This window comes from Maniola jurtina, chromosome 26, assembly GCF_905333055.1.
Source record: "Maniola jurtina chromosome 26, ilManJurt1.1, whole genome shotgun sequence".
Lineage (NCBI taxonomy): Eukaryota > Metazoa > Arthropoda > Insecta > Lepidoptera > Nymphalidae > Maniola > Maniola jurtina.
Genome location: NC_060054.1, coordinates 7,252,317 through 7,278,392, shown reverse-complemented (window position 1 = coordinate 7,278,392; position 26,076 = coordinate 7,252,317). Strand labels below are relative to the sequence as shown.

At 38.3% G+C, this 26,076-nt stretch overlaps 2 protein-coding genes and 1 long non-coding RNA gene across 8 annotated transcripts in view; 1 reads left to right on the top strand and 2 right to left on the bottom strand.

The window, feature by feature from the left end:
• Nucleotides 1-21,717, bottom strand: part of LOC123878508 (protein hu-li tai shao) — a 105,174-nt gene extending 83,457 nt beyond the window's left edge. For all 6 annotated transcript variants that reach the window (XM_045925712.1, XM_045925715.1, XM_045925716.1 and 3 more), the window contains exon 1: nucleotides 21,394-21,717. The gene's annotated coding sequence lies outside the window, so the exon portion shown is untranslated. The remainder of the gene's footprint in view (nucleotides 1-21,393) is intronic.
• A 1,128-nt stretch (nucleotides 21,718-22,845) lies between these two features.
• Nucleotides 22,846-24,382, top strand: LOC123878528 (U4/U6.U5 small nuclear ribonucleoprotein 27 kDa protein). Its single transcript, XM_045925747.1, has 2 exons — nucleotides 22,846-22,949; nucleotides 23,041-24,382. The coding sequence occupies exon 2, from the start codon at nucleotides 23,046-23,048 to the stop codon at nucleotides 23,511-23,513; it is 468 nt and encodes a 155-aa protein (XP_045781703.1). The 5' UTR covers nucleotides 22,846-22,949; nucleotides 23,041-23,045; the 3' UTR covers nucleotides 23,514-24,382.
• Nucleotides 24,228-24,618, bottom strand: LOC123878535. Its single transcript, XR_006798839.1, has 2 exons — nucleotides 24,570-24,618; nucleotides 24,228-24,393 (listed from the first exon to the last, which is right to left on the bottom strand). It is a non-coding gene; the product is annotated as an uncharacterized LOC123878535 (long non-coding RNA).
• Between the last annotated feature and the right edge of the window lie 1,458 nt (nucleotides 24,619-26,076).

Sequence of the window (26,076 nt, the reverse complement as noted above, 5' to 3'; positions counted from 1 at the left end):
TAACAGAAATCTGGAAAACCACAGACATAGATATTAGTTTCTAGAATATGTGTGCAAAATTTCATGGACTTTGGTTGCTTAATATTCAAATGAAATTGGAACTACGATTGTATGAAACGAGTGACGGAGAGAGCCCTCTTAATTGGCGACAGTCTGTATTGTAATGACTGGGTTATCGGTTAGTCGCCCGAATTACTTATTTGGGCTATTCAATAATTATTGTTTTGTACAAATGATAATTTTGAGCAATTAGTACACAGTGATTACACTTTGTTATTCTACGGAGGTAATGGTTAAGGGGCATGCGACGGGCTTGCCCGCGAAATTCAAATTGAATTTGGTTTTTCGCAATTTGTAAACTAATACGACAACGTAGGCTTTATGGTATTTTAATTGCGACAATGGCAGTATCATCCTCACAGGTTTATATAAAAATCTTTACCTGAAAGGGTCCAGTTTAAGAAATTAATTCTCACGAATTAGTCGATACTAGAATTAATTTCTTAAACTGGACCCTTTCGAGTAAAGGTTTTTATATTTAGGCTTCCACCTTAAGACGTCCGCCTCTTTTACTTTTACTCTGTAACTTTTCGGAGTTATGTTCGTTTGAAGCAATTAAGTATAACTAACTTTATAAGTGAAAAAAAATATCGTGAGAAAACCAGAAATCCCGGAAAACCTGCATCAATCACTATTACAATCTGTTCGCAATCGCAATTGTTGTGATTGGTGGAATTTATGGTATTCTTGGTGTAGCAATGCACTGTATAATACCAATACTCAATAGTGAGCGAGAGGAAAAAACCGGCAGGTCGATTCCCGAAAACCTGCATCAATTAATTATAACAATCGCAATCGTGATTGGCTGAATTTATGGTATTCTTGTTGCAACAATAGTGATCCACCAATCAGAGGTGATTGCGATCGTGACATTGTGTCATTTTACCGTAATCGAGCTCCTGCATGTCAGAGTTCTCCAAACGTTTCAAGATTTTTTACGACGCTGCAATCACGTAGTGTCTCAGAAAAAAAACCGGCCAAGTGCGAGTCAGACTCGCGCACTTTTCCAACATTTTGCACGATAAGTCAAAAACTATTATGCATAAAAATAAATAAAAATCTGTTTCAGAATGTACAAGTAAAGCCTTTTCATATGATACCCCACTTGGTATAGTTATCTTACTTTGAAAATTGAAACACATTTTAATTTTATTTTTAATGATGTAACCACAAATTCGCGGTTTTCAGATTTATTCCTGTACTTTTTATAGCACAAGACCTACCTAGTATCTACCTACCAAATTTCATGATTCTAGGTCAACGGGAAGTACCCTATAGGTTTCTTGACAGACAGACAGACAGACAACGAAGTGATCCTATAAAGGTTCCGTTTTTCCTTTTCAGGTACGGAACCCTAAAAAAAGGTAAACACTATAGTAATAGTTGTATGGTGAAATCTACCATCAGCAAATAAAAGACGTTGTTTGTACAGTTAGGAGATTACTTACTCAATGATCAAAGTTTACTTGACCTAATGACGTGCGACAGACAGCTAAAGTGACAGATGACAGCCAATAATCATGTCTCCACTAACGATTGTAAAGTTACGCGCGTCAAATCACTGCGCGCGCAATCAACCGGCTAACACGTAGCGTCGGCAAAAAAGTATAAAAAAACATTAGTTGCAGTTAAAATCGTGAGTGACTCGAAGCCAAGTCATTGCCCAAAACCATGTGATAGAATGTAACGTTGTCAAAAAAATATTTGTACAAATATTGCGTGATTATAAATAACTAATAAGCTAGCAAAATAAATGATTATGATTCTATAAAGACAGTATGCATGTATTTAGTTTAGTGGTAAAGAAAAATCTACCATCAGCAAATAAAATGAAATAAAAGACTATAATGTTTAACGTCTAATTCAATTGAATTGGGTTTAAAATCGTCTAACGCCAAACGGCATTGTGAATGCCGTTGTACGTTGATCGTGGCTACATCTTATCTTAACGGGAACCGCCGTTGAACATCGCGTTGTTGGCCGTTAATGTGGCCGGGACATAGAATTTTAGTACATAATATATAGCTATATTACTTGGCATATTATTGTATATTGAATACTTGAAAAGAGCAACCGCCGAGTTTCCTGCTGGTTCTTCTCGGTAGGAACGCCATTCCGAACCAGTGGTAGATTATTTTGACGATTCAAAGGCACTTGTAAAAGTTTAATTGAATGAAAATACTTTGACTTTGACTTGCTTCAGTCACAGAATAATATAATGTCAGTACTAGTCCTTTAGAGTTTTCTATAAATACCTATACCTAATTCAGTGTAAATGTTTACAATTACCAATTACCGACTCAACACTTCGGCCGTCAATAGAGACGTCAGCGACGTAACGGTCGACAAATTGCCGTCGTAAATGACACGTGTCAAGCTACAGCCAGCGCTATCTAACCAGGGTGAGTACCGATAGCAAAAAAATATATAAAGTTCGGGATAAATATTAAATCGGGTTCAAATTCTAGTTCCGTTCCAACGGAGCATATTACTAAGGCTGAGATCTATTGCTCAGACTGAAGACACTGTTAAAACGAGACAGCGTTATACCTCTAGCAGAAATCTGTCTCGTTTTAGCCGAAACTTAACTCTAAGCAAAGTTAAAGTGCGCTCTATAGATTTCAACCTAAGCGGAAAAGGAAAGCGGATTTCCGTCCGTACATCTGTCTGATGGGATTATTAGAATCCCGTACGCGTTTAGTTATTTTTCAACCGCTAATAAAAATAACACACAGTTTTTTTCTGCTATCGGTACTTTATTATAATATAAACAAACTGACACAATGAATTTCTCGGTACTATACGGTAAGTACAAGATGTCTTGTTTTCATCGTAAACTTGATGTACGTACTTGTATGTCTATTATATCTATTAAATACTAATCCGTACGCAGCGCGCGGCATAAATTCAGCAATCAGTATGCTTAAAAACGGCCAAGTGCGAGTCAGACTCGGCACCGACGCGAGGGTTCCGTACTCGGGTATTTCTCCGATATTTTGCACGATAAATCAAAAACCATTATATAAAAGAATAAATAAACAAGTATAAATTAAAAAATTTTAACACCCCTGACAAGTGAAGGTTACAGTAACTAGAAAAGAGCTGATAACTTTCGAAAGGCTGAACCGATTTTCTTAGATTATAGCTAAGAACACTCTCGATCAAGCCACCTTTCAAACAAGAAAAACTAAATTAAAATCGATACACAGATACACACGTCAAACTTATAACACCCCTCTTTTTGGGTCGGCGGTTAAAAACTGTTTTAGAATGTAAATCTTTCTACAGGTAGGTTTGTCTGTCTGTCGTGTCTGCCAAGAGACCCATAGGATACTTCCCGTTGACCCAGAATCGTGAAATTAGTCAGGTAGGTAGGTCTTATAGCACTAGTAAAGGTAAAAATCATCACAAAACATCACAAAAAAATTGTTATTTTTTGTACGGAACTCTTCGTGTGCGAATCAGATTCGCACTTGACTACACTTTTTGTCTTTCGCTAGACGAGCTGATCGATTTAACACTTGAAACCACCCCGACCCTGCCTGTACTAGAATCAAGGGGGTTTAATTCAAGTACCTATTGTTTACACCGATAAGTGTAAAAAAATGAGTGTGAAAAGGTAATTCGAGCGCAAAATGTGTAAAGGAAAGGGTGAAAAACTGCCCCTGCACAGGAAACGGTAAGAGACAGTGCAAAATGTCGGAAAAAATACCCGAGTACGGAACCCTCGGTGCGTGAGTCTGACTCGCACTTGGCCGGTTTTTTTAGATTAAAACTCACGAAAAACCTCTACGCGTTGTAACTTGTGTTCCTTGCGAATCTTTTGGGAGGATTTCCAACATATTCGTTAACTCGCACCATAATAACGAATCGATTGACACCTCATTCATCAAAATCGGCTCAGTAGTTCAGGCGCTACGGTGGAACACACATAAATACAAACCTACATACACACATGGACTGCTAACATCATAACCCTTCCTTTTGGTTTTGCCGTGGTCGGGCAAAAAAACAGCAATCTTCAGTAGTTAATCAGAATTCAAAGTTAAACAAAACCAACAGTATACAAGGAACCAAAAGCTTAATTTGCTATAATCCGCTAAACCAGATATATCTATAATATGGTACCACGCAGCACCACACAAATCCGAAAACCACTCGACGCACGTTTCGCCCCGACACCGGAGCATCCTTAGGAGATGTAGACCATACAATGCCTAATTGCATTCTGAGGTGTAGCGAGATGGTGGTGCGTACCTATTGCTTGCTTGGTGGCTGGCTGTTCCTCCACTGCTAAAGTGGAAGGGCGGGCGGTACATATCGCATACTGCACCATACAGATATGTCTGGTTTAGCGGATTATAGCAAATTAAGCTTTTGGTTAGCTGTGATAGCTGTGATAGCCTACTGGTTAGAACTTCCGCCTCCTAATCGGAGGTCGGGGGTTCAATCCCGGGCACGCACCACTAACTTTTCAGTTATGTGCGTTTTAAGCAATTCAATATCACTTGCTTTAACGGTCAAGGAAAACATCGTGAGAAAACCTGCATGCCTGAGAGTTCTCCATGTTGTCAAAGGTGTGTGAAGTCTGCCAAACCGCATTGGGCCAGCGTGGCAGACTATAGCCTAAACCCTTCTCATTCTGAGAGGAGACCCGTACTCAGTAGTGGGGCGGAAATGGGGGTTGATCATGCAAGGTTTTGGTTCCTTGTATATCATGGATTTCCGCAAAATAACGCCTGCTTCTATATACAACATTTAAAACCAACATTAGCACAACCGGTCGGAGTACCCGTAAATAACGACGATAAATTTTTGGGCGCTCATGCGCTAACCAGATTTTTTGTCCCCCTCCCACTTCCACATAATTGTATACTACAGTCTCGCTCGCGGGACCGGTCGAGTGGGTCCCGGGATCGGATAAAAAAAAGCAGAATTTGAACTTGGTCTTGGTGTCCTTTTATTTCTTGTTTCTTGTAAGCGACTTTTATGGTGAGGTATTTTTGGGTACTTTTGGATTTTGCTACAGAAAAAACCGATCAATTGCAAGTCAGACTCGCGCATCGAGGGTTCGTAAAATAAAGTTTCCCTTTTATTTTTCTAACTGATTTCTTGTATTTCATGATAACAGACTTGAACATTCAACTTAAAGCGCGAATAATATTATTATTCAAACCCATTATTTTCATCACATTCAATATTTTCAGTTCAAAATCTTCAAAACTCTGGAAATCCCGACTTGGAACGCTGAGCATCGAAAAAATAGTCCGATTTCAAGCCCTAGTGTGTCGCGGTGCCTAGACTCTAGAAGTCTAGACAGACCACGACGCGCCACCAGTGGGCAACGATACAGAATACCTATACCTATTGCCATGCTATTATACAAATAGCATGGCAGGACTTCGTCTGTGATGGCGTTTGCTGGCGCGCGTGCTGTGCTTGTTTGGAGTGTTTTTTTTTTGTTAAGAGTGGCTGGTCTTTGTGTTAATTGGTGTTTATTGGTGGTGGAACTGACTGGGAAGCGCTCTAAAGGGGCGCCGCGCGTATGTCGGCGGGCGCCGGCGCAGACGGAGTCCATACTTGTATAAATTCAATAACTTGAAAATATCACAAACTTGACATTGGCTAATCAGAGTAAAGCCAGATTTAAAGAAAAAAAAAATAGCATGGCAATAGCAGCGCGTCCTTGCTCTCACTTGAACGCGGTCACTGTAGAGTGCTGATGTCATAATCACTAAATGGATGCTGGCCTAACATTGAAGCCGAATGACGCAAGGCTTCATTACACGTACTTTAGTATTTAGGACTTAACTAGACTTATACAACTGAAGTTTGAAAATATAAAGCGACGGCCACATTTGCGCGTCATGAACGCGGATGCGGGAGCGTCCACGACGCGAATATATACATGCCGATATATTGGTCTCATAGGTTTTTTATTCCATTACTAGTTAGCCCTTGGCTGCGATCCTCCACGATACCCTTCCTACGCAACACACACACACACACACACACACACACACACACGCACACCCGCACACACACACACACACACACATTTTGAATTTGAAGACACTGTTAAAACGAGGCAACGTTATATTGCTGGCATAAATCTGTCTCGGTCTGAGCAAAGCCAAAGTACGGATATAGGATCTCAACCTTAGATGGAAGCGGGGTAACTGAGAAAGAGTACGGCAGTTTTATGAAACCCAAAGCATGGCTTTACCGGTAGGGTGGTAACTACTAACTAGCCACGGCAGGTTCCCATCGGGCAAAGCACCAGGTAGGCAGGTAGGCCATTAAATATCATGAGAGAAGACCGCCGCGCGACTGACGTTCCCGCTTCGTAGTCGCTTTGGTCGCACAGGTTTGGATTTTACTTAAAGCATCTGCTAATGCTTATTCTTACGCGAAACTTGTCATACTGATGATACATACGCAACTACAATCTATACTAATATTATAAAGAGGAAACCTTTGTATTTTTGTATTTTTGTATGTTTGTATTGAATAGGCTCAAAAACTACTGGACCGATTTCAAAATTTCTTTTACCATTACTTAGAGGGATTCTTCCGAATCCGTATAGGCTATATTTTATCCCGGAAAATAGAAAAAATAAATGTCCACCCGTGCGAAGCCGGGGCGGGTCGCTAGTAGTCGATAAAATTCGCGCCCTGGATGTTCCCGCATCCCGCGTTTATGACACGCAGGTGTGACTGTAGCTTAAGGGTTCCTTGTTCTACTACGTAATCCTAAAAGCTATTCTTTTAGGACAGTAGTGTCAAACCGAACTGACTAATACAAGTGTAAACTAAAAATTTATAACATCCCCGACAAATGAAGGTTACAGTAACTAGAAAAGAGCTGATAACTTTCAAACGGCTGAACCGATTTTCTTGGATTAGGTATAGCTAAGAACACTCTCGATCAAGCCACCTTTCAAACAAAGAAAACTAAATTAAAATCGGTTCATTAGTTTAGGAGCTACGATGCCACAGACAGATACACAGATACACAATTCAAACTTATAACACCCCTATTTTTGGGTCGGGGGTTAAAAATACATAAATCCATTAAAGCTAGGAAGTGCAGAAAATACAAATTAAAGCTGGTAGAGTATAGCTACAAATAGGAGTACCTACATTTATTTAGTAAACACGCGTAGCCATATCGCATCGCTAGCGGACGCTTGGCGATGCGCCAGAGTGTGAGCTTGGGCGGTGACGTCACTATACACGTTACGGATTAGAGAGTACATTCATTATCAATAGACAGACCTTGACTCTACAAGCACTTGGGAATATTGCAACTATCTACAAGTCAAGGAACCAAAAGCTTAATTTGCTATAATCCGCCAACCAACGAAATCTGTATGGTGCAACATGCAGCATGCGACATGCACCGCCCGCCCTCCCACTGATAAACATGCAGGAAAAGCAAGCCACACGCACCACCACCACGCAGTACCACACAAATCCAAACACCACTCGACGCGCGTATATCATGGATTTCAGCAAAATAACGCCGCTTCTATAAAATATCTACAAGTCTTCCCACAGTGCGAGTTGATGAATGAATGAATTAAGTCATAACTTAAAACCCCGACACAAAAACCTCTATAAGAAAACTAGAAAAGAGCTGATATCTTTCAAATGGCTCAACCGATTTTCTTCAATTATAGCTAAGAACACTCTCGGATCAAGCCACCTTTCAAACAAAAAAAAACCAAATTAAAATCTGTCCATTCGTTTAGGAGCTACGATGCCACAGACAGATACACACGTCAAACTTATAACACCCCTCTTTTTGGGTCGGGGGTTAAAATTATTTAAAGTGCTATTTCTGACACGATGGTACGGAACCCTTCGTGTGAGAGTCCGACTCGTATTTGGCCGGTTTTCAAGCAATTAAGCACCTATCATTTGAATTAACGGTGAAGGAAAACATCGTGAGGAAACCTGCATGCCTCCATTTAGGTCTGCCAATTCGCACTTGGCCAGCTTGGTGGACTCACACTAAACCTTTCTCATTCAGAGAGATCTGTGCTCAGTAGTTACCCAGCGACGGGTTGAGGTTGAGATTCGAGATGATGGCTAAAAAAGTAAAAACACAACTGTCCTACTCTTTCAATGAGGCCGTTAGAAGGGAACGGTACTATGACGTCATAGGTAGATTGAAACCTTGTGCTCAGTAGTTACCCAGCGACGGGTTGAGGTTGAGATTCGAGATGATGGCTAGAAACAAAGCTGTCCTACTTTTTCCATGAGGCCGTTAGAAGGGAACGGTACTATGACGTCATAGGTAGATTGAAACCTTGTGCTCAGTAGTTACCCAGCGACGGGTTGAGGTTGAGATTCGAGATGATGGCTAGAAACACAGCTGTCCTACTCATTCAATGAGGCCGTTAGAAGGGAACGGTACTATGACGTCATAGGTCGATTGAAACCTTGTGCTCAGTAGTTACCCAGCGACGGGTTGAGGTTGAGATTTGAGATGATGGCTAGAAACACAGCTGTCCTACTCATTCAATGAGGCCGTTAGAAGGGAACGGTACTATGACGTCATAGGTAGATTGAAACCTTGTGCTCAGTAGTTACCCAGCGACGTGTTGAGATTGAGATTCGAGATGATGGCTAGAAACACAGCTGTCCTACTCATTCAATGAGGCCGTTAGAAGGGAACGGTACTATGACGTCATAGGTCGATTGAAACCTTGTGCTCAGTAGTTACCCAGCGACGGGTTGAGATTGAGATTCGAGATGATGGCTAGAAACAAAGCTGTCCTACTTTTTCCATGAGGCCGTTAGAAAGGAACGGTACTATGACGTCATAGGTCGATTGAAACCTTGTGCTCAGTAGTTACCCAGCGACGGGTTGAGATTGAGATTCGAGATGATGGCTAGAAACAAAGCTGTCCTACTTTTTCCATGAGGCCGTTAGAAAGGAACGGTACTATGACGTCATAGGTCGATTGAAACAACCAGTGCCTCTGGGTCCTTCATATTTTGGACGTGACTCGTGAGCTTTTGCGCCGGTAATCTGTGTTGAGCAATAGGCATTGCAATTTTATAAACCGCAAGAGATTGTAAGTATACAATGTACCGGCTATATTCACATACTAGTTGATGCCCGCAGCTTCGCCCGCGTGGATTTAGGTATTTAAAAATCCCGTGGGAACTTTTGATTTCCCAGGTCAAAAGTAGCCTCTCCGTAACAGTTCGTCCCCGGGATGCAACCTGTTTTCTGTACCATGTAAAAACATTTAAACGGATGATCCTTTAAAATCCCGAGGGATCACCAGGATTCAGGAATGCAATTCCTTACAGCATTAGGATTGAGGAGTTGGAAACCTTTTGTATGGAAGAATGTCACAAAGTTCCTTTATCGACAAAAAAAAATAACGCAAATCGGTTTAGAAAACTCGGAGATATCGGTGTACATAGGTAGAAAAACACAACTCCTCCATTTTTGAAAATCAGTTAAAAAGCAACCTATGTTACTCCTTGGTTAATCCTCTACTTGTCAGTGAAAGTCCCGTCAAAATAGGTCCAGCAGTTCCGAAGATTAGCCCCTTTAAACAGACACACAAAAATTTTTCAGCTATGGTATTGTTCAAATGAACATTATGAGCTTAATATGCAGTAGTTATTTCGAAATTACAGACAGACCCATCCGTGGTCCTTTTTAACCCCCGACTAAAAAAAAGGGGTGTTATAAGTTTGACGTGTGTATCTGTGTATCGGTGTATCTGTGTATCGGTGTATCTGTGTATCTGTCTGTGGCATCGTAGCTCCTAAACTAATGAACCGATTTTAATTTGGTTTTTTTTGTTTGAAAGGTGGCTTGATCGAGAGTGTTCTTAGCTATAATCCAAGAAAATCGGTTTAGCCGTTTGAAAGTTATCAGCTTTTTTCTAGTTACTATAATCTTCACTGGTCGGGGGTGTTATAAATTTTTAATTTACACTTGTTCATAGGGACTCGCGCGTCGCCGTTCACTTGACATCCTACCTAGCGTCAAATGTCGATAACATTTGACGCCTGCCACTGTAGATGAAGCGTCGCCGTTTTGTTACAAGTTTCATAACTGTCGTATGAACTGTGGCATTGGCAATAGCGAAATGACGCAACAACTCGACTGGACAAGTATCTGTCAAATCTTGGCCAGCCAAGGTTCATTGACCCGCGACTAGCTTAGCGATGTGTGTTTGTATTATTGTTAAGTATGCCAAACTGTCCGTTAGCCAGAGCCGTGTATTCATACTAATATTATAAATGCGACAGTGTGTCTGTCTGCTAGCATTTCACGGTAAACAGTTGAACCGATTTTGATGGGTACAAAGTTAGCTTACATCCCAGGAACACAGGCTACTTTTTATCCCGGAAAATCAAACAGTTCCCATGGGTTTCTTAAAGGCCCACCGTTTAACCGATTTATATGAAAGGTATAGAGGTAGCTTGAGTCCCGGAAACTGATATAGACAACTTTTATCCCGGAAAATCAGGGAGTTCCCACGGGATTTTTATAAAACCTAAAAATCCACGCGGACGAAGTCGCGGACATCACCTAGTGTAGAATATAATATGTATTATGTAGGATTATGTACAGGGTAATCTGTACTCCGTTGAGACCAGTTTCATGAAGCCCGTGCCACAGTCAATGCGATACTAGCAGCGAGATATCAAAAAAAAAAAACTAAATTCAAAATATTTTTATTCAATTAAACTTTTACAAGTACTTTTGAATCGTCAAAAGCATCTACCACTGGTTCGGAATACCTTTCCTACCGAGAAAAACCAGCAAGAAACTCGGCGGTTGCTCTTTTCAAAGATTTAATATACAATATTATGCTATGTATAAAAGTAATTGAAGTCCCGCGCATTGCTGGAGCGAGCTGCATCCACTGTTGGATAAATGCCTTCCCTATAGAACGCCACTACACACGATCCTCAGCCTTTTATTTGAATAAAAATATTTTGAATTTGAAGTGGTTGGATGAGGAAGGCTTAGGATCAGGTGTGGTGGCCCTCTTTGGGGAAGGCCTATGTCCAACAGTGGACGTCCACATGCTGATGATGAAGAAGCTATAACATAGCTTGCGGTGTGACAGCAGCTCGACAAGCAGACAACCCGGTTCCGCAAGTCCCAATCGTGGAGACCATAAGTCGTGTTGGTTTACGCAACGCGACGGACAAACGTCTAAGTGGGTCCCTTTTTGCGCTCCTACCTCCCAAACCGGTTCGCCGATTATGCTGCAGTCTAGAATATCGGTTGGCCGATATTTTTATTTACTTACACGGTTCCGTACCTCAAAAGGAAAAACGGAACCCTTATAGGATCACTTCTATGGTGGTGGTAAATTATTTGACGATTCAAAAGCACTTGTAAAAGTTTATTTGAATAAAAATCTATTCTATTCTATTCTATTCTATTCTATTCTTCGTTGTGTATGTCCGTCTGTCGTGTCTGTCAAGAAAATCTATAGGGTACTTCCCGTTGACCTAGAATCATGTGGGTGAGGTATCATGTGAAAGGGCTTTACCTGTACATTCTAAAACACATTTTTATTTATTTTTATGCACAATCGTTTTTGATTTAGTGTGCAAAAAGTCCTCAAAAATATCCGAGTACGGAACCCTCGGTGCGCGAGTGCGACTCGCACTGGGCCGATTTTAACCAAAAGCTCAAATATACTATACTATAATATATAATTTTCATAGATACATCTCTTTATGGTAAGTGTTTATAAAAAATCGACAATAAAAATAGGACCGTCGAAGTAGGAGTAATAAAAGTAGAAGAAAGAAATAGTCAACAATTATCTTGACAGCATTTTAAGCAATAAAATATCACTTGCTTTAACGGTGAAGGAAAACATCGTGAGGAAACCTGCATGCCTGAGAGTTCTCCATGTTCTCAAAGGCGTGTGAAGTCTGCCAATCCGCATTGGGCCAGCGTGGCAGACTATGTTCTAAACCGTTCTCACTCTGAGAAGAGACCCGTACTCAGTAGTGTGCCGGGAATGGGTTGATCGTGATGATCTTAACAGGGCTCTCTCCGTCACTCGCTTCATACAATCGTAGTTCCAATTTCATTTGAATATTAAGCAACCAAAGTCCATGAAATTTTGCAGACATATTCTAGAAACTAATATCTGTGTCTGTGGTGTTTTAGATTTTTCTAAAAATATGTAGTTTTAAAATTACAGGGGCTCAAAGATTTGTATGTAAATTTTTAAGACCGCGTAACTTTGAAATTGAATATTTTAACAGAAATCTAGAAAACCACAAACATAGATATTAGTTTCTAGAATATGTCTGCAAAATTTCATGGACTTTGGTTGCTTAATATTCAAATGAAATTGGAACTACGTTTGTATGAAGCGAGTGACGGAGAGACCCCTCTTAACAAGCCATAAGACGAGTCACTCACAGCACAACATTCAAGCAAACCAATCAAGCCGATAAGTTCACAGATAGCTTTATCTACTACCCAATGCACTATCTATTCCTTATCTTATAAGTTACTACACATCTACAAAGGATTATGTACTTTCATAGTATAGGAATAGAGGGTAGTATTGAATTTGGCATTGATATTGCAGGGTATTTCAGATTCACAAGGAATTTTGTACTTTGGAGTTAAAGAAATAGAATTCTAGAATTGAATTTAGTATTGACTAGCTGATGCCCGCAGCTTCGCCCGCGTGGATTGGTGAGATCCCCTGCAGCATCAGGATTGAGGAGTTGGACTCCTTTATGAAACAATGTCGCAAAGTTTCTCTATCGATTAAAAAAAAAATTACGCAAGTCGGTTCAGAAATCTCGGAGATTTCGGTGTACATAGGTAGAAAAACACAACTCCCTTTTTGAAAATCGGTTAAAAAAGTAGCCTATGTTACGCCCTGGTCAATCCTCAACTTGTCTGTGAAAATCCCGTCAAAATCGGTTCAGCCGTTCCGGAGATTAGCCTTTTCAAACAGACAGACAGACAGACAGACAGAAGGACAAAAATTTAAAAACGTGTTATTCAGTGTTGGTATCGTTCTAATAACCATATGAGCTAAATATGAGGTAGTTATTTTGAAATTACAGACAGACACTCCAATTTTATTTATTACTAGCTGATGCCCGCAGCTTCGCCCGCGTGGATTGGTCAGATCCCCTGCAGCATCAGGATTGAGGAGTTGGACTCCAAATTTTTTATGAAACAATGTCGCAAAGTTCCTCTATCGATTAAAAAAGAAATGACACAAATCGGTTCAGTAATCTCGGAGATTTCGGTGTACATAGGTAGAAAAACACAACTCCCTTTTTGAAAGTCGGTTAAAAAAGTAGCCTATGTTACGCCCTGGTCAATCCTCAACTTGTCTGTGAAAATCCCGTCAAAATCGGTTCAGCCGTTCCGGAGATTAGCCTTTTCAAACAGACAGACAGACAGACAGACAGACAGACAGACAAAAATTTTAAAAACGTGTTATTCAGTGTTGGTATCGTTCTAATAACCATATGAGCTTAATATGAGGTAGTTATTTCGAAATTGCAGACAGACACTCCAATTTTATTTATTAGTATATAGATATTGCAGGGTATAAGTTGCTTTGGCAGTAACATAATGTTTGGCGATACTGATAACTGATAAGAAATGTTGTTTTGTGAAGAAAAATAGAAAAAATGGTAGCCATGTAGATTACGTAACTTACTTGGTTATTTCAAGATGAATGAATCAGCAAAAGTTACTATTATCACTATCTTCTTTTTAACCCCCGACCCAAGACGAGGGGTGTTATAAGTTTGACGTGTGTATCTGTGTATCTGTCTGTGGCATCGTAGCTCCTAAACTAACGAACCGATTTTAACTTAGTTTTTTTGTTGTTAGCTTGATCGAGAGTGTTCTTAGCTATAAATTCAAGAAAATCGGTTCAGCCGTTGGAAAGTTATCAGCTCTTTTCTAGTTACTGTAACCTTCACTTGTCGGGGGTGTTTTAAATTTTTAATTTACACTTGTTATCATTAGAGTTTGGAATATATGGACTACCAAAATTCCAAAATATGCATGCAAATATGCACTAATAATGGGCAAAATATGCTCAATCAAAATACTTTTTTAGTATTATACCTGTTCAGGCAGAGGTTGGCCAGTGCGGTTGATAAAATCATTCCTTCAATACCTGGGGTTTTATATAGAACAGCTTTAACTTGCTATGGACCTTCTCCGATAGTTAACTATTAGAGAAAGAGTCTGTGACAATGCGCAGAGAAACTTCCAGCTTTTATAAAATAGGGATTAACTTATAGATCACTCAATAATAGAGCTTTTTCCTATTATATTAGACTAGCCTATGCCCGCAACTTCGCCCGTGCGGACTACACAAATTTCAAAGCCCTATTTTACCCCCTTCGGGGTTTAATTTTGAAAAATCCTTTTTTAGCTAATATCTACGTAGTAATAATTAATTATCTGCATACCCAATTTCAGCCCAATCCGTTCAGTACTTTGAGCTGTATGTTGACAGATCAATCAGCCAGCTTTTCTTTTAAATTAGATTTCATAGATTTAGAAGCTACTAGCTGGTGCTCGCAACTTCGCCCGCGTGGATTTAGGTTTTTCAAAATCCCGTGGGAACTCTTTGATTTTCCGGGATAAAAAGTAGCCTATGTGCTAATCCAGGGTATAATCTATCTCCATTCTAGCCCAATCCGTCCAGTAGTTTTTGCGTGAAGGAGTAACAAACATACACACACACACACACACATACACAAACTTTCGCCTTAATAATATTAGTGTGATATTTAAAAAGCTATATTCACGCAGGCGAAGTCATAGGCAAAAGCTAGAGTGTTAAATATATGAAGTTTGTGGTTTAATACAAAAGCTATCACACCAACCCAACTGCCACAATCTTTTTGTGTGTGTTTTTGTTAGGTTTTTTACTTGCGTTAAGGCGCGGCGCAAGGCGTATAATTTCGGGCCTGTTTTTTAATGGTTTTGATTTTTTGAACCCACTCATAGTTCATGGATATTGACAGACTGACTATCAATTAGATCTTCAATAATAAATATGTATTAAACTGGTCAAGTGCGAATCAGACTCGCACACGAAGAGTTCCGTACCATAATACCAATTAATAATACTTTTTTATTGTAATGTAACCAACCACAAAGCGGTTTTCAGATTTTTCCCTTTACTTGTGATATGAGACATTGCTGTTTATGACTGTAGATCAACAGAAAGTACCCTATAGATTTTGATTCCCTTGACAGGTCTTGATAGACAAACAGACAGACACACACACAGACAGACAGACAGACAGATAACAGAGTGATCCTAATATCCATTTTTTTTCTAGAGATACAAAAAGGTAGTAAGATTAGAGTTAGATCATTATATCACACTAATATTATAAAGGCGAAAGATTGTATGTGTGTGTGTGTGTGTGTGTGTGTGTGTGTGTATGTTTGTTACTCCTTCACGCAAAAACTACTGGACGGATTTGACTGAAATTCGGAATGGAGATAGATAATATCCTGGATTATCACATAGGCTACTTTTTATCCCGGAAAACCAAAGATTTTCCACGAGATTTCGAAAAACCTAAATCCACGCGGACGAAGTCGCGGGCGTCAGCTAGTTATATATAAAAAGGAAAAGCTGACTGACTGACTGACTGTTCTATCAACGCACAGCCCAAATTACTGGACAGGTCGGGCTGTTTGGCAAGCAGATAGCTATTGTGATGTAACATCCATTAAGAAAGGATTTCTCGAAATTCAATCCCTTAGGGGGTAAAATAGGGTTTGAAATTTGTGTAGTCCACATTGCTAGTTAAGTCTTCACAGACTGCCTTGAAACGAGACATACGAGGACGAGTCCAAGGTTCAATTCCCAGGTGATACATTAATTGCATTAGTATGATATGTGTGTAGCTTACGGCATTTTAATATCGGTTCTGATTCCGTCCAATATAATCTAGTTAAACGGCTTATAAATCTGCTGACTGTACGGCTAAGGAGCGACGCACACCAGCAGAATCGTAATCTAAATCTATATACAAGGAAAAACTGAGTGACTGACTGACTGATCTATCAATGGACAGCTCAAACTCAAACTACTGGACGGTTCGGGCTAAAAATTGGCATGCAGATAGCTATTATGATGTAGACATATACAGAAAGGATTTTTGAAAATTCAACCCCTAAGGGGGTAAAATAGGGGTTTGAAATTTGTGTAGTCAGCGCGGTCGAAGTCGCTTTTTATATTATCTAGCTCCATTCCAAATTTCAGCCAGATCCGTCTAGTAGTTTTAGCATAAAGGGGTAACAAACATAACACACATACACAGAAACTTTCACCTTTATAATATTAGTGTGATAAAACAGCGATAAGCCGGCGACCTTAGGTGATCGAGGAGATTTTTAAGTTTCGCCAGCAAAGGACATTCTTTGCCTATGAGTCTCCTAACTTTACTTTTCAGTTGTGTGAGTTTTAACCCTCCCTAGTAGTGGGAAATGTGGTCTAGTTGTAACAAGGCATATCAATTGATTGTGATTGTTAAACAATTTTGACCCAAGTCGGTAACTGGATGGGTGACCGACTTCATCAGAGGTCCGAATTTGGCCTTTTCGTTTCCTCCGTGCCTCGGAGCTGATCACGTTGAGCCGTCGTCGGTCCCGGTTATTATTACTAACATCTGATAATAACTAAAAATTTAACCTAAGAGTCGAAATCTTGTTCTCTTATGGCCAAAATTATTATTATTTTTTAATTTAATTAATTATTTAATTAGAACGGACATTTCAGTCCAATTACACTAATTAAATTACTAATACTTGCTAAGTAACTTATTTATTAATACTAATAAAAACTTAGTAACTAAGTAACTTATTTATTAGTATCTATACTAATAAATAAAATTGGAGTGTCTGTCTGTAATTTCGAAATAACTACCGCATATTAAGGTCATATGGTTATTTGAACGATACTATAACTGAATCACACGTTTTTAAAATTTTTGTCTGTCTGTCTGTCTGTCTGTCTGTTTGAAAAGGCTAATCTTGGGAACGGCTAAACCGATTTTGACGGGATTTTCACAGACAAGTAGAGAATTGATCAGGGAGTAACATAGGCTACTTTTTTAACCGACTTTCAAAAAGGGAGTTGTGTTTTTCTACCTATGTACACCGAAATCTCCGAGATTTCTGAACCGATTTGCGTCATTTCTTTTTTAATCGATAGAGGAACTTTGCGACATTGCCCTATAAAAAATTTAGATTCCAACTCCTCAATCCTGATGCTGCAGGGAATCTGATCACCAAAGTGGATGGGATTTAGAAACTGTCGTCGGTTATAACTAAATTGATATTGAAGGTATATTTACCAAGTAAAGACTTTGTCGCGCGGTACGGATAGAGTACTTTTGTCCTGGGAACTCAAAAGTTCCCACGGGATTTCTAAAAACCTAAATCCACGCGGGCGAAGCTGCGGGCATCAGCTAGTTTACAATAATAATCCAAACTATACAAGCAATTGCAGCCCCGCGCATTGCTGGAGCGAGTCAAACCCATGCTTTTTATCATTTACATAATCTTCGATTGTGTAATAAGCTTTTGCCAGGAGCATACTTTTAATGGATTTTTTTACACTTTTGTAAAGTACGTATTTTCCATAAGTATTTATGTAGACACGGTGTCTATCAATTACTGCTAATACCTACCTAATAATGATGGATGAGAAACTGAAAAATAATAAATAAGTTACTTAGCAACGCTGTTATTTGTCAAAAAGACTTTTGACGAATAACAACATTGCTAAGTAACTTATCGACAGATTACAGATAGATTGATTAATTATTATTAATTTCGGCTGTCAGTCGAGTTGTATGCGGGACCCACCGCATTAATATCCCAAGAGAACTTCTGCCATTATAGGATTAATGGAAAGGGGTCACCACCCTCAGTAATGAGGAATACGCCTATAGAGAGAAAGAGAGAGTGCATTTAAGCAATATTTCTGCTTTACCCATGAAGAAACCATCTTCTGGCATCAGTTTTCCCTTCCACTTATAATATGTGTATCATCAAGTCAATAGTGTATACTGTATAGGCAACTTCTAGGCAAGCGCGCTCCATCTTAGGCTGCATTATCACTTGCTAGCGGGTCTGATTGCAGCCAATAGTCTATATAATAAAAAAAAAAAGAAGTTCGTTCGCGTAGTTGGGTAAAGTGAGGTTGTGTATGGTCACTACGCAAACGCGCGATTGCATTATCACCGCGCCTATAGATAACAGATAGTGTGGTATTTGTGTTGTGTTATTTATAATCTGTTCGATTTGATAGCCGCGGTCATGCGCCAACTTCTAATTTTACAGCCATCATCATCATCACCAGCCTGTGGACGTTAAATTCAAATCCATACAAATGCGAAAGTGTGTCTGTCTGTCTGTCTGCTACCTTTTCACGGTCCAACAGTTTAACCGATCCTTTGAAAGATACAGGGTTAGCTTATATCCCGGGGACGGACATAGGCTGACTTTTTATCCTGGAAAATCAAAGAGTTCCCACAGGATTCTTAAAAGCCCATCTGTTTATTTATTTATTTATTAACGACCAAAACAGATTACAATAATAACTTTAAACTAATTCTTAAATTGCTACATTTTGACCTTATTGCAATCCTATATGGTCGCACAACATGACCATGGTTTTTAAGGCACGCTTAGTGATTACTTAATATTAATAAAGTAAATTTAATATAAACACTTAATACTCGATCTAAATAATAATCTAAGAATTCGATGAAATAACAATGTGAGCACCAATATTCTATTATTTTACTTAATTATCTTAACTACTGTTTAACCGATTTATGTGAAATTTGGTACAGAGGTAGCTAGCATTGGGAAATTGATATTAGAAACTTTTTATCCTGGAAAATCAAAGAGTTCTCACAGGATTTAAAAAATAACTAAATCCACACATATGAAGTCTGGGCATCATCCTGTTTCACATAAATAGCTGCAATATGTATAACATGACATGAGGTGTCATTTTACTCTTTTACACTTGCCTCAGACATGTAAACAAGCGATCAAATTACTTCCATAATGTATCTATTGATAACTAATGTAGGCAAGTAAGTATGTATGTAATTACTGAGCAATGTTGCAACTTAAATGATTTATTTAAATATTATCTGAGAGTGATGTCACTATATCTAAATGTGTTAATTAATAGTCACTATTAAGTGTACATTTCTTACATGCTTCTCCATACAAATGTAAAGTAAAAGTAAAGTAAAAGTAAAAAAGCCTTTATTATCTAATACGTTTCCTAATACATTTATAGCTATCTTGTGTTACAATAATTTATTTATTCATTTTTGTTCGTAAATTCATCATAGTCAAAATCAAAACTTATGCCAATTTCTCAGTATCAATTAATTTATCGTCACATAAAAATTAATGAAATAATGTCAAAAAATTATTGATAAAATAATGTCAAAATATTTATGTTTAAATAAAATATTTAAGTCCCTTTTATAATAATAGTATAGTAATACAAATGTATTAGGCCTATTATTCTATTCTTTAAGCTAGGGGTCTCCAAACTGCGGCCCTCCGGCCAAATCCGACCCACCAGTGCCATCAATCTGGCCCGCGACAGCTTAAAACTAGTGCCATCAATCTGGCCAGTCAAGTTTTTATTGTTGTGACTATTGCTGTGATAAGTTGAAGAAGAAGATACATAATGATAATTACATACAGACAAAATCATTATGGCCCTAAGGCTTCAAAGTTTGGAGACCCCTGCTTTAAGTTATATATAGATTTATCTGACCATTGTCTATGCCTTAAAATAATATGATTAAATTGTATTTATTTTAAAAGTTATGGCCCTTGAATCTGTGGAAACAGCACTATTTTTTTTTTTTTTAATTTATTTTACGGCCCAGCACTATTTTAGGTTCCACCCACCAAAGAGCTTTGATGAAGCAGGTTCTTAAAGTAGCATAGCATAGTCTGTGGCCTATAGTTGACATGTAGACTTTCTTTTTGGAGGTTTGATCCCGGGCATGTACCTCTAACTTTTCAGATGTATGTGTGTTTTAAGTTATATATAGATTTATCTGACCATTATCTATGCCTTAAAATAATATGATTAAATTGTATTTATTTTAAAAGTTATGGCCCTTGAATCTGTGGAAACAGCACTATTTTTTTTTTTTTTTTTTTAATTTATTTTACGGCCCAGCACTATTTTAGGTTCCACCCACCATAGAGTTATCGCTTTGATGAAGCAGGTTCTTAAAGTAGCATAGCATAGTCTGTGGCCTATAGTTGACATGTAGACTTTCTTTTTGAAGGTTTGATCCCGGGCATGTACCTCTAACTTTTCAGATGTATGTGTGTTTTTTAAACAGGGCAGTGTTTTAAAACAGATGTTTCAAACATGTATAAACTTAAAAAAAAAAAACACTTTTTTTAAACCGTTTTATTTTTCAATCCTAGTTTTCAAAGATATATACATATTTCTGTATAAAATGTTATAAATATTTAAGTCCTTTACATACTAAATAACTACATAAACATTATTACACATTTATTTCAAATCAATTCAGTTAATTACAGTCCTTTTGATAAGAAAACTCAAAACAAAGCAAATGCATTCCCACAGTTAATATAAAATGAATCACAGCAAAGGATCATCAAAATAAAACCCAAGCAAGTATCATTGAGACATAGATGGACAATTTAGAGTTTTAACCTCGACCAAATCAGTTTTTATGTCCAGTTTATACCTACATCAATCACTGTGGATAGACCTATCTATACACTAGGTATTACTGACTAACCGGACGAATTGTGAAGACATTATAATGAATGGTCGTAATACATTGAGGTGTACTCCGGCAATCGGACGGATAATCTCCGCGCCCAGGCGGGTGACATCATCATTTAAAGGTAGATAACAGGGCAATTGAATTGTGTCACGCCCAAAATATAGTCCAAATAGCCTTCAAAATAGCAAAATCGACCTCTAACAACCATTTCGAACTGTGCTACTATATAATTTCGAACAAAGACTCCGGTATCTAATTTTGAGATAAAATGTCGGAAGGAAGCGTGAAAATTGCGTCAATTTAGCCGTGCCGAGCGTCAATCGTCCAGAAATACGTCGACTTACTCATTACAACGGTCGAAGCTAAAAAAAACGACCTAATTTGATGTACGGTCGGCTAAACCACACCCAACTTCGGGCGTCGCCGGTCCGAAATCCTATAAGATTTTTATCTTATTATCGGCTAGTTAGCCAGAATACATGAAATACATACCGGCTAATGACTGCAAGAGGCCGATAAGACGATTTTTTTGTCACGGCACAAACCACTTCACTTTAGTGTAGCTGCAAATCACACTAAGCACACATTCAACATAATATCCCGTAGGATAGCGCGCACTAACGTCCCTTCCTATATTTTATTGCACTAGCACCACAGACATTACGCGTGGAAGCGTTATTTCTATTTTTCGTTCGTGAAAAAGAGTCCGTCTGCTCACACCGCTTCCGTAAATCGATGTCGAAAAAAAGTTTGTTTCAGAACCGCAGCGGCAGCGTCGCTGGTGTCGGTTGTCGTTGCGAATCTGCACAATTTCCCCTACCAGCCATCAGATGGCGCTAGCTGTAAATGTTGCTAGCTGTAATTTTTCATTTACCCGACTTTTAAAAGCATCACTGGCGCAGTGGTAAGCGCTGCGATCTTATTCGGGGGAGGTCTTGGGTTTGGTTACCAGCAGGGGCTTAGAATTTTGTATTTTCTAAATTTCTGGTCTGGTCTGGTGGGATGTTTCGGCCGTGGCAAGTTACCACCCTATTGGTAAAGCAATACCGCTAAGTGATTTAGCGTTCCAGCACGATGCCGTGTAGAAACTAAAGGCAGTTTTCATTAAACCCATACCGGGTTTAATGAAAACTGCCATAGCCCTTCCAGGTAAACTCGCTTCCATCTTAGACTGCATCATCACTTACCACCAGGTGAGATTGCAGTCAAGGGCTAACTTGAATCTGAGTAAAATAAAATAAAAAAGCCAATCAAAGTTACTTGCCAACATTGTGCTGATTTGACAGGTACTGAGAAAAACTATAAAACGTGAGAAGAATAAATTACAAAGGTAAGGATCCTAAGGAGGTAAAATAGGGGTTTGAAATTTGTACAATCTATCGTTCAGATGGATTATACAAATTGAAATCGTGGGAATAAGCTAGCGAAGGATAAAGAATATTAATGATGAATGGATGATTAAACATTTAGAAGATAATTTACCTATAAAAAGAGGAAATCATAAAATACTGACAGCACATTAAAACGTTTCGTTTTACGTCAGTAATACAACAATATAAAACGTTATAAATATTTGGTTATTAATAAATGTCAAGTAACAAATTAATTGGAAAAGTTGAATTTTCTCTCAATTAACAAAAACAATAAAACATTTGAAATTAATTTAAAACTTGCAGCAGAAATTGGAACGTTATCATTTCCTGTTACGTTCCGTTTGATGGAACTTCTAAACATTCGACACTTCAAGATAAATATTTTATTCAAGATTTAAAAGAAAACAAGGCCTTTTATGAAATCAAAACAATTTCGATTAGATTTACTGGCTATATTTTTTACAAGACGGCTATAGCTTCACAAAAAATCGAATAACTTTATTATTTTCTCAACAGCACATATGCGTGCAACGAAACGCATTTGAGCGTTGCGCCGTTAAAAAAAAATGTCAAGAAAACGCATTTTCAAACAAAATGGCGTGCGTTTAGGTTGTGTGTTACTGTTATATATTTTTAGTTTTTACAAATTCTACAAGCTGTTGACCTGACGTTGAGGTAAATATCGCCTTAATGGCCCGTGTTAAGTAAATTAGTATCGGTTTAATTGATATTACTATGGTATTTGACTATGTGTTACTACTTTTAGGTTAAATGGGGCGGTCGCCGAGCCCGCGGCGCCGTGACGACAGAAGAGAACGTCGCGACAGACCTGACAGAGACCGGGACCGCGACCGAGACCGCGACAGGCGGAGACAGAGGACTCGGTCCCGCTCGCGGTCCTTAGACAGGCGAAGACGCTCTCCCGAACGTAGGAGGTCGCCGTCGCCTAGAAGACGACGGTCTCGATCCATATCGCCGACTCCAACCTCATCCTTCGTCCCCAAACCGAAAAAAAACTTCAGCGAGCGACCGATAGTCACCCCCGCCGATTTGGAGGGAAAAACTCCCGAAGAGCAAGAGATGCTCAAAGTCATGGGTTTCTGCGGCTTCGACACCACTAAAGGTAAGAAAGTTGATGGAAACGTCGAAGGTGACGTCCATGTAGTCCTAAAAAGGAAGTACAGACAGTATATGAACAGGAAAGGTGGGTTCAACAGGCCGCTGGACTTTGTCGCGTAATGGTAATGCACAACCTATTTAGTCCATGTTGGTCAGACCTGCAGGGTCTTTGTGATACTAGTTGTTTAAAGCTTGTTATATGAACGTTAACCATGTTTGGATGATGTGTTTGTTCAAATGTGGCCATATTTTGACATGCCCACCATTTTTAATATGCCAATTTTATGGTATTGTAGTAAATTTTGTTTAAATGTGGCACTATTTTGATGTGTCCAGCAATTTTTTCATGCCAATTTTATGGTATTGAACTTACGCTAGTAGCTAGATGGCTATTTCAATGTTCACTGGTAAACTAACAATTCCACAAAACTGAGACTTAAATACTACATACAAGAAGTATGTATTGATGCAATAGCATGGCAAACAAATTAGGTAAATTCAGTTTGACTTGTGTTTCATTGTATGAAATGGGTTTTCTCTTGTTAGTTTTACAAGATGGGCTAAAAGGGTTTATTAAAAGCATTTCTCTTATTTTTTTATTCCAAATGTTACAATAAATTAAAGTTAGCCTTATCTAATAACTTAAAATCATGCCTTCATGCAATAGTGCTAAGAATACTGGCTGCATTTCCATGTTGGACAGCCAGGCTAACTCTTTACACAAAATATAAGCCAAAAGTATTGTAATGTACAAATTAAGTTCATGTCAACAAGCTTTAAAAACATTTTTACTTAGTATTAAGCGTTAACTGTTTCCATTTTTTGAAACTCAACATATTTTGAGTTTTGGCTGTGATATATAGTTTAGAAATCTGCATTCACAGATTTTGAAATGAATAGACATTACACTGTTCAAATACTATTACAGTCTGTTCAGAGTTATTTTAGCTCTATATATTGGCACTTGGTTTAACAGTGAAGGAAAATGTTGTGAGGAAACCTGTGTGCCTAGTGGGAGATTTTTAACCTATTTGATCGCGTAAAAGTTAACTGCGTTTTGTATGGAATTGAAACAGCGCCATCTTCTTGTCACTAGATGGCGCTGTTTCAATTCCATACAAAACGCAGTTAACTTTTACGCGATCGAATAGGTTAAAAATCTCCCACTAGGCACACTGAATGCCTGAGAGTCCTTCATAATGTTCTCATAGGTGTGTGAAGTCTGACTATGACCTAAACCTTGCTCTGAGAGGAGACCCGTGCTCAGTAGTTGCCCAACAATTATTGGCTAATGATGACGATGAACGGGAAATGAAACAGTCGAATTGACAATTATGTTGTTTTCTGAATAGGTGAGGAATGGGGCGAAAACGAAATCAATAACTGACATACTGCTGCATTAACCATCTTGAATGATTACTTAACAACTACATATGAAGTCCTGTCCAGGGAATGAGAACTATCAGGTAGTCAATGGAATGTCAGCATACGGTGAAAGATGTTTGAGGTAAAATAACTGAACAGACTGTAGGGTGGATTTTACAGTTTCTGCTAACTTCACTTCGTCACTTGGTCATTTCATCACTGCGCCGGCCCACTACTGAGAATGGGTCTCTTAAGGGATTGGCCATCTATCACCCTGGCCAAGAGTGGATTGGCAGGCTTGTAACATTGTAATGTCATGAGCACTGTTTTTGTGGGTGAAGTTATCAGAAGCTGTCTAAATCATCAAATGATTATTATTCAATGAGATAGTCTTCAGCAACAATAAATCTTATAAATATATATTGTTTAAAAAAAATGCTCAATATAAACTGAGGTTAGTGTCCCTGAAACAGGGTTGGAAAAGCGGTTCAAAAAAATTGTTTAAATCAGGATTAAACACTTGTTTTAAACATTTAAAATAGTTATAATATTGAATATTATTATTAACAAAATAATATTATAAAACAATTCAAAATACTATAACCAACCCTGCCTATAAACTTGACTGAGACAGCTCGTGGGGTAGTGTGGGTTATGAAAGGATGAAAGTGATGTGTTTTTCTGTGCTAATTTTGTGGTGTACAATAAAAGTATTTTCATTTATTCATTCATAGTGATGTTGAAATTTTGTAATTTGTATGTCAATTGCCATCTTCCCCTAATCTGCGTACATTACGAGCCATCTCAGTGAAATGGACCTATACTAGAAATAGCAAGAAAGATTTACTCTTACTATGTCACAGCCAAAACTGAGAATATGTATTTATTTTGCCACAAACCCATAACAGGTGTAAATAGTTTGACACACTATGATTAATTCATATTTTTGTAGTTGTTGATTTCTATATTGGTCTTCAAAACTCAAAATTATTTATGAAGACCCGTTAAATAACTAAAAACAAAATGGCCAAAATATCTTAACCTTTTTTTGACATTATCAGGCAATCCTATATCAAAACCATGATAACTCAAAAAAAAAAAAAGTTTTTTCCAGAAAATCAGATTTTGTATAATCTACAGAAATTAAAATTCTTAAAGGAATCATTGTTTTGAATATATAAAGTATAGTTATATCCCAGATCAGATATTCATTAAATCAGAAAAAATGAATCTTAAAAGGCAAGGTTTTTGAGTTGAAACTGTTTAGTAGTGTGATTTGATAATGCCAAAAAAGAGTTAAGTTATTTTGGCCATACAT

Coding starts and splice junctions, on each gene's coding strand:
- LOC123878528 (XM_045925747.1), top strand. CDS start 23,046: ATGGGGCGGTCGCCGAGCCCGCGGCGCCGTGACGACAGAAGAGAACGT.